At 49.0% G+C, this 9,339-nt stretch overlaps 1 protein-coding gene across 1 annotated transcript; it reads left to right on the top strand.

The window, feature by feature from the left end:
* Window positions 1-763: 763 nt before the first annotated feature.
* Window positions 764-9,339, top strand: Gata1 (GATA binding protein 1). Its single transcript, XM_070039180.1, has 6 exons — window positions 764-857; window positions 4,985-5,221; window positions 5,806-6,183; window positions 6,508-6,653; window positions 7,796-7,921; window positions 8,582-9,339. The coding sequence occupies exons 2-6, from the start codon at window positions 5,005-5,007 to the stop codon at window positions 8,951-8,953; spliced, it is 1,239 nt and encodes a 412-aa protein (XP_069895281.1). The 5' UTR covers window positions 764-857; window positions 4,985-5,004; the 3' UTR covers window positions 8,954-9,339.

Here is a 9,339-nt window from a genome sequence, read left to right as displayed (position 1 = left end):
AGTCAGCCTGTTACTACAGGCGCCAACAGCCACAGTGGCCTCCATCTGATAAGAGTTATCTGCTGCCCCAGGGCAGGCCAGAGCTGGCGTAAGCCCCAGGCATAAGCCCCAGTCACTAAGGGACAGTGTCCTGGCCTCCTGCTGGCCCTGGCCCTGGCCTAGCCCAGGAGCCTGACTCCCCCAAGGTGGTCTACAAGCTCTGACTCAAATTCTATGAAACCTCTCTGAGTCTCATTCTTGTCACTTGGAATATGGGTATAACCACATCTCTGCCCTCCCTGTGGAAAGGAACATATATATATATATATATATATATATATATATATATATATATATATATATATACATACACACATACACATACATACACATACATACATATATATACACACATATATATATATATATATATATATATATATATGGATCCAGTTCACACATAGCCTAACACACAATAGGAGCTTTTCTTGCTGAAAAGCTCTGAGGAGTCAAGAACCCATATCTGCTATTTTCATTTATCTTGATTACAGCCATGTAACTTAGCTGGACACTGAACTTCTTGGAAGTCCAAGGCAAGCTGGCTCCAACAATCCATAGGGTGGACAGGTACGGTGAGGGCCCCCAAGTGCCCAAGAGGTCCCCCCACAAGAAGGGGCACGCCCCCCTCCCCTACACTGCCCCACCCACTGTGGCACCAGCCACTCCCTGGGGAGGAGGGAGGAGGGAGAAGAGAGAGAGGGAGGGTGAGAGGGAGGAAGGGAGCCTCAAAGGCCAAGGCCAGCCAGGACACCCCTTGGGATCACACTGAGCTCACCACATCCCCAAGGTGGATGAACCCTCCGCACCAACCAGCCCAGGTCAGTCTCAATTCCCTTGAAAAGCCCCAGCAAGGAAACCCTAGCTTGCTGTCCCTAGCCTTTTGGCTAGCTCTCCCGACTGTCCAAGCTGCCCTACCCACTTCTCTCCCTAAAGTACCGGCCACCCCTGAATCCTTCCACAGTTTCTCACATCCACTGCTGTCTTTCCAATCTCATCTTTACCTCTCACCTTATCCTTCTCCGCCCCAACTCCTACCCACTCCTCCCTAGATAGCTACGTGACCCTAAGCCTTTAACTTAGTTTGCCCCCAGCTCTGCCTTCCCTAGAGATCAACTCTACCTCCAATATGCCTCAAAACTACTACCTCTACCTCAAATTTGATTTCTGTTCACTCAAACTTGTCTCTCTCCCTGAGTTCTCTAGAAAACCCTCACATTTGCTCTTCCAAAGAGATTTCTGTTCCCAAACACCTTGTCCACTACACAATCCCCTTATCTTGGTTTCAAATTCTTTCTGTCTCTCTAAAACCATCTCTGCCAAACCTAGCTTTATTCTCTTACTCCTTTCTGCCTCACCAGCCCGTTTCTGTTCCCTGTCTTCCTTGCTCTCATCTCCACAAACCATTTCTCCCAGTCTCTCAGAATGTTGGTTACTCTGAATACTAACTCTATTCTCCCGAATGAACCTTCATGTCTGCCTCTCCTAAACCTTATCCTAGATCTAAAACCTGTCTGCCTCCTAAATCACTCTAATTCTGCCTTTTTCTGCTCCAGTTCTATTTTGACTTTTCCACCTTCTTTTGTGCCTACATTATTGTCTGCTCAAGGTGATCTCTGCTTCCTAAACTTTATGTTTTTTTCTATGAACCTCGCCCCCACAAAAATACATCTCTAACCTTAAACCACATTCCTAACTTTCCAGCTTTATCTGGCTCTCAAACTTCATCGGATTCCCCAATCTCATCTGTTTTCTCAATCTATCTCTGAACCCAACATGTGTCTCCAATTCCCAAGCTTGGTTCTGCTTCTCAAATCCCATATTTGCTTCTCCCAAACTCCACAGTTATACCCCAACCTTCCTCTCATTCAATGCCCCATCTGCCCCTCAGATTCTACTTCTAACCACCCCAAAGCCCCATATCTGTCCCCTCTGGCCCCATGAGACCCTCAGCAGAGGGTTGGGATAGGGACATGAGTTACCTGGGGTGAGGGGCTGGGCCGAGGGAGAGTAGAAGAGAAACTGGAGGGTGCAGCTGCTGCCAGTGCCTCTGGTTGGGGCAGTTGCTTTTTCTAGTGGGGTAGCTGATAAGGAGCTTTCATATCCCCCAGCCTCGAGATAAACTTATCTCTGTTCAGAGAGTGATAACTGAAGTGGGGGTGGGGGCTACCACAGGAGGGGTGGGCAGCCCTGGGCTCATCACAAGTGTGAGGGTCTAGAGGGAGAGTGTGGGGGGGTAAGGATGAAGGGATGAGGAAATACATGGTGACAACAAAAGAGCAAGAATGCAGAGTACAGAGGAGAGCAAAGGGAAGAAGAAACAAAACAGGGGAAGACACATAAAAAGAGTGAGACAAAAGACATGAACAAATATAAAGGAGAAACAAAGATAGAAGCTCAAAGGAAAAGTAGACAGAGACAGTGTAACAGTAGGAGAGAAGGAAGAGAGCCAGGAGCAGAAAATGAGAGAGAGAGAGAGACAGAGAGACAGAGAGACAGAGAGACAGAGAGACAGAGACAGAGACAGAGAGACAGACAGAGAGAGGACAGACAGACAACAGATGGACAGATAGACAGACAAAAAGAATCATGGAGACAGAGACAAAGAATCAGAGATAGAGATGGTGGAGGCCAGAAATGGAAGCATGAAGAGACAGGGGAACTATGGAACCAGGAATGTAGTGGTGGTGGGGATGTGATGGGCACATCCAAGGATTGTCTCTTTCTCCCAGGACAGTCTCCAACTCTGGGTGCAGCCCTTGGCCTAGCTACACAATGACAGGATAAGGGGATGGTGTGAAGGTTGGCTTCTATTCCATCTGTCACCCCACTATACAGAGAGGGCACTGAACAGGCAAGTCCACAAGCAGGGTTCTCGACTCCTTGGGGGTTTTTGTGACAAAGTGTGCTGCAAGATATGGAAGAGTAACAGAGATTCAACAGCTCAAAGAGAGAAGTAGGTGAAAGAGGTAAGGGGAGATAGAGCAACAATGTTGAAGAGACACAGAGACATGCAGAGGGAGGAGTGAAGGAGGGAGAGAGCAATAGTAATAGAAGTGCTGAGAGAGACTCAACAGAAAGAGACAGAAATAAAGCTGGACAGAGATAAACATGAAAGGACAGATGACGGAGGGAAAATATGTATTCATAGAAGCAGAGTGGGAAGGGGGTTGGGGGGCAGGCTATCACAAAAACATGGGAAGATGGGGGAGAAACGCTTAAGGAAGACTTGAAGGGAAACAAGAGAAATGATACCCGGGGATACAAACAAGACAGATAGCAGCAACTGGCCATTTCCCAGTCTTAGTTAAGCCTGTCATCACCTCCAATAGAGCAAGTATGGAAACTGATGCCTGGGAATGGTGGTGGGACCTGAAGATGCCTGAAACTGAGGCACCCCTCCCCAGGAGACAGGGTATGAGAGGGAGTACCCCCACCTGTCACCCTCCTTAGAGGAAGCCAGTAGCCTTGGGGTGATTTCAAAAGTTGGGCGGGGATGGCAGAGATAAGCAGTGAGGGGTACTGACCCCCCCATGGGACAGGGAGGAACTAAGGGGGCCCTTAACGGAGATGGGGGTGGAGGAGTGAAGCCGGAAACCATGGGGTTTCTGAGAAAGTCTGAAGGCAAGATGCAACAGATAGGGATGAATTTGGGGAACACAGGAGGGTGAACCCCAAGTTCCTGGGGGGATTACCAAAGGGTTCAAAGGGATGGTTATAGTCCCAATCCCACCTCATCTAGATTCTTACAGAGGAGTAGGGGAAGAAGGATGGGTAACAGAGAGAGACTAAGAGGAAATGGGGGAAGAAAGGAGGAACAGGGGAAAATGAGGGAGAGAATGTAAAGGAGGAAGATAGAAGGAAGAAAAAGGGGGCTGGGAAGGTGGCTCAGTGGTAGAGCGCTTGCCTTGCATGCCTGAGGCCCTGGGTTCGATTCCTCAGCACCACATAAGCAAGAAGAAAAACGTAGGAAGTGGCACTGTGGCTCAAGTGGTAGAGCGCTAGCCTTGAGCTGAAGAGCTGAGGGACAGCGCCCAGGCCCAGAGTTCAGGCCCCACGACCAGACCCAAAAAAAAAAAAAAAAAGAATGAAGAAAAAGGAGGGGAGGAAAGAAAGGGAAGAGGCAGGAGGTGAAAGTAAAAGGATAAAAGGAGTGGATGGGAGATAAACAAGGGGAAGAGAGATAAAGCACTTGAAAAGGGGAAACAGAAGGGAAGTTGAAATGAGGAGGAAAGAAAGATGGAATAGAGAAAGGATAAGAAGAGGAGAATGAGGATGGAATGGAAAGAAAAGGAGGGAGGGAAATGAGAGGAGTCTGGGGAAAGAGAGGAGGAAAGATAGGAAAAAGGGATATAAGAGAAATGGGGAGAGGGGAAAGAAGAGAAAAAGGTGAAAAGGAGAATGGGAAGCAGATGACAATAAATGGAAAAAAGGAAATACTAGTGAGGCAAGAAGGAAAGGGGAGGATGAAAGGAGGGGAGACAGGAAGTGAGAGGAGAAAGAAATGTGAGAAGGAAGGAGAGAGCTGGGCACTGGTGGCTCATGGCTGTAATCCTGGCTACTTAGGAGGCTGAGGAGATGAGATCTGAGAATTATGGTTTGAAGCCAGCCTGCTCAAGAAAGTTCATGAGATTCTTATTTCTAATTAACCATCAGAAAACCAGAAGTGGTGCTGTGGCTCAAAATGGTAGAGCACTAGCCTTGAGTGAAAAAGCTCAGGGACAGCGCCCAGGCCCTGAGGTCAAGCCCCATGACCGACAAAAAAAAACTAGAAAAACAAAAGAAAAAAACCGGGAAGATAGGAAGAGGAGGGCATTTGGCAAATGGGAAGGAAGAATATGGAGACAAGGAGATAGGCTGGGAGGAGGAGTATTAGGAAGGAAGAGGGGCAGGCAGAAAGAGAGGAGGGGAGGAGAACTGTGTCTGAGAGCCCTTTCTGCCTTCACAGGTTAAACATCTGTGCTCCTCATGGAGTTCCCTGGCCTAGGGGCCCTGGGGACCTCAGAATCCCTGCCCCAGTTTGTGGATCATGCTCTGGTATCCTCAACACCAGAGTCAGGAGGCTTTTTCCCCTCTGGGCCTGAGGGCTTGGATTCAGCAGCTTCTTCTGCTCCGAGCACAGCCACGGCTGCAGCCACTGCACTGGCCTACTACAGGGACACTGAGGCCTACAGACACTCCCCAGGTAACTCTGTTGGGTGGCTGCCTTGGCATGGTCTCGGTGTGGTGGATGGCCGCGGAGATCCTTAACTAGGTTAGAATCCCACTAAGAGGTCATCTTGGGGATGCCTGGACTCTGAGGATGAATGTGCTGACCCCTCTCCTACTTAAGTCTAGACCTTGGAATGCTAATACTCCTCCATCCGCCATGTTGCGGCAAGTATCTCGAAAAGCGTGATAGGAAGTATGTGGTAGTTGCTGCCCAGTTATCTGGGCTACAAATTCCCAAACATTCTCAAAGCCCATTGGAAATGGTTAGCAGAAAGGCTGGAGGTATGGCTCAAGTAGTTGAGCCCTTTTGCCCAGAAAGCACAAGGTCTTGAGTTCAAATCCCATTAATGCAAAAACAAATAGGAAATGGTTAGAAGGTATTGTGACAAGTGGGCTCAGGACCTAAAGGTCAATGTCAACAGCTGTTCTGGTAACTGTGTGGAAAGTTTAGAAACCTAACTGCCATGTTGGGCTAATGCACACCATTGGGCCCTAAAGGTGGGATGGCATAAGATTGATCTCCCCACCTCTTTCCTCTTTCCTCCCTACCCCCAACAGTTTTTCAGGTGTACCCATTGCTCAACTGTATGGAAGGGATCCCTGGAGGCTCATCCTATGCTGGCTGGGCCTATGGAAAGACAGGGCTCTACCCTGCCTCAACTGTGTGTCCCAGCCGCGAGGACCCCCCTCCCCAGGCCTTGGATGATCCAGATGGGAAGAGCAGCACCACCTTCCTGGAGACCTTGAAGACAGAGAGGCTGAGTCCAGACCTTTTGACCCTGGGGACTGCACTACCTTCATCAATCCCTGTCTCCAGCAGTGCTTATGGGAGCCCTGAATTTTCTAGTCCCTTCTTTCCTCCCACTGGAAGCCCCCTGAATTCAGTGGCCTATTCCTCTCCCAAGTTTCATGGAAGCCTGCCCCTGCCCTCTTGTGGTAAGAGTGTCAAGAAAGGACTGGGAGGGGCTGGGAAGGTGGCTCAGTGGTAGAGCCTTGCATGCATGAAGCCCTGGGTTCGATTCCTCAGCACCATATAAACAAAAAGAAAAAAGCCGGAAGTGGCGCTGTGGCTCAAGTGGTAGAGTGCTAGCCTTGAGCTGAAGAGCTGAGGGACAGCGCCCAGGCCCAGAGTTCAGGCCCCATGACCAGACCCAAAAAAAAAAAAAAAAAAAAGAAAGGACTGGGAGGTTGAGTTGAGGTGAGTGGCACAAAGCAAAGTTAAACTGAGCCTGGCTCTCTATTCTCTGTTCACCCTACCAGAGGCCAGGGAATGTGTCAACTGTGGAGCAACAGCTACTCCACTGTGGCGGAGGGACAGGACAGGCCACTACCTGTGCAATGCCTGTGGCCTCTATCACAAGATGAATGGGCAGAACAGGCCCCTTATCCGGCCCAAGAAACGTCTGGTAAGATTAAAGATCTGGGGCTAGAAATGTGGCTTAGTGGTAGAGTGCTTGTCTAGCATGCATGAAGCCCTGGGTTCAATTCCTCAGCACCACATAAACAGAAAAAGCCAGAAGTGGTGCTGTAAACAAAACAATTCAGGGATAGTGCCCAGGCCCTGAGTTCAAGCCCCAGGACTGGTTAAAAAAAAAGACTGTAGGTCTGCCTCAACTGTACAGGAGCCCTGATGCTGTAGGGGCCAGAACCACGTGCTCCTATCACACAGGATGTCTAACTACTGCCTATCACTCTGCATAGGATAGTAGCACCCTATTGCACAGAAATCCTTGTCTTCATCCTCATCCCATGTGGGTCCTCATCCTCTCCACTCTATCCCCATGCAAAAACCCGACTGTGTCCTGGAACTCACATCCTTTAGCTAACCCTCAGAGGTTTGAAAAAGAAATTCAGTCTACACACTGTACAGAAACTGCCCCTTGCCCTGCACAGTAGGATTTTCATCCCTGGCTTCCCACTGCAATCACTCTAAGTCCCTTCCTCAAAGGTACTGATTTAAGCTGGGGCTGGTAACTCACGCCTGTAATTCTAGCTACTCAGGAGGCTGAGATCTGAAGATCACAGTTTAAAGCCAACCCTGGGCAGAAAAAGTCTATCAGACCCTTACCTCTATTGAACCACAAAATTCTAGAAGTGGAATGTCTCAAGCCTTGAACAAAAGAGCTCAGGGACAGTGCTCAGGCCAGACCTCAAGCCCCAGTACCAGTATGTGCCAGTATATGTGCCTGTATGCGCGAGCGCACACACACACACAGAGTTGCAATGCTGAGCATTGCAATCCTGGGCATCAGAATTTTGTTTTGTGGCACTGGAGATGGAGCTCTGGTTTTCGTGCAGCTTATGAATGCTAGACAAGAGCTCTACCATTGAACAACATACCAGATTCAGGATGTTCTTTAATTCTTTAAGTAATTCTGATATGTGGCCAGAGTTGAGAGGTACTGGTGGAGTCTCATAGAATACAGCAAAAAGAAAGTGTCCTGGACAGGAAACCTTGCCTTTACCTGATCTTCAGCCCTTCCCCTTGAGTCCTGATCCCTACACTCACCTCCACTGGACACTGTGCTCATATCATTTTGTTCCTCAGATTGTTAGCAAACGGGCAGGTACTCAGTGCACCAACTGCCAGACAACCACAACAACACTGTGGCGGAGAAATGCCAGTGGAGACCCTGTGTGCAATGCCTGTGGCCTCTACTATAAGCTACATCAGGTAATGCCTTGTCCCTTGGAGCCTGTCCTCCCTCTGCTTTCCCATCCTCACACCATGGTGTCCTTGCACCAGGCTTTCTTTCTTCATTTATCTTATTGTATCCTGAATCTTTTTTTTTTCTTCTGCCTTCCTCTCACCTTTCCTTCCTGGCCCTTCTCTTCCCTTTCTCCTTCCCCCTCCTTCCTCTCCTCTCTTTTCTCTCTTCAGTTAACTTCCTCCTTCCTTCTCCATTCTTTCTTCCACTCTTCTTTCCTCTTACCATCCCTTTCACTCCCATGCCCTCGATCTTGGGTACCTTTTGTCAATCCAGGACTCTAATCTCAGGGTTTCACACCACTAAATTGCTTAAGACAGGTCTCTGTGAGGGCCCTGGGCTGTGCTCCTCCATTCTTGAGCCAATTCCCTATTCCTAAAGAAGGGAGGTGGAGGGGGAAGGGTGGTGTTAGGAGAGGGAAGGGAAAGTAGGGGAAAAACAAAGGAGGGGGTTACATGCTCGATAGGAAATGTACTCATTACTTTACTCATGTAACTGTAACCCCTCTGTACAGTATCTTTACAATAAAAATATTCAAAAAAAAGAAGGAAGGTAGAGAATGTGTACCTGACCAGACAAACGGACAGAGCTGGAGCTGGGCATCCCTGTGGCTTCCTTTTCTGCAGGTGAATCGGCCACTGACCATGCGGAAGGATGGTATTCAGACTCGGAACCGCAAGGCATCTGGAAAAGGGAAAAAGAAGAGGGGATCAAGTCTGGGAGGAGCAGGAGCAGCTGAGGGACCAGCTGGGGGCTTCATGGTGGTGGCTGGCAGCAGCAGCAATGGAAATTGTGGGGAGGTAGCCTCTGGCTTGACACTGGGCACCCCAGGTACTACCCACCTCTACCAAGGTCTAGGCCCTGTGGTGTTGTCTGGGCCTGTTAGCCATCTCATGCCTTTCCCTGGACCCCTGCTGGGCTCGCCCACAGGCTCCTTTTCCACAGGCCCTGTGCCTCCCACCACCAGCACCACGGTGGTGGCTCCACTCAGCTCTTGAGAGCATGTGTCATGGCCTTTGGTCAGGGTTGTATCTCCTCTGCATTTTCTTGAGACAAGGTCTTGCTGTGTAATCAACTGGCCTTGAACTCAGATTCTCCTGCATCCTCTTCCTGAGTGCTGGGATTATAGGAGTGCTCCACCATGCCTGCCTGGGTATTTTCTTTCTTTCTTTCTTTCTTTTAAAGCAGGGAGGTTTCAGTCAAGCTCTTACTGTGTAGTCCAGGCTGGTCTAGAACTCTAGATCCCTCTCCCTCAATTCCCAAAAGTTGGAATTGTAAACTGTTTTCTCCTATTCTGGCCAGCAAAAATCTTTACAGCCCAACCTCTAGATCCAGACACCCCCTTGCCTGTACTTTCAAAGCTTTTGTAAAATAAAAACATCAA

Source organism: Dipodomys merriami, unplaced genomic scaffold (assembly GCF_024711535.1).
Source record: "Dipodomys merriami isolate MVZ:Mamm:240054 unplaced genomic scaffold, mDipMer1.0.p SCAF_3, whole genome shotgun sequence".
In the NCBI taxonomy this organism is placed as follows: domain Eukaryota; kingdom Metazoa; phylum Chordata; class Mammalia; order Rodentia; family Heteromyidae; genus Dipodomys; species Dipodomys merriami.
Note: the sequence above shows the minus strand (reverse complement) of the source record. Positions and strands in the feature narration are given on the sequence as shown.

Coding starts and splice junctions, on each gene's coding strand:
- Gata1 (XM_070039180.1), top strand. CDS start 5,005: ATGGAGTTCCCTGGCCTAGGGGCCCTGGGGACCTCAGAATCCCTGCCC. Junction 6,654..7,795: donor TCCGGCCCAAGAAACGTCTG/GTAAGATTAAAG, acceptor TTTGTTCCTCAG/ATTGTTAGCAAACGGGCAGG. Junction 7,922..8,581: donor TCTACTATAAGCTACATCAG/GTAATGCCTTGT, acceptor CCTTTTCTGCAG/GTGAATCGGCCACTGACCAT.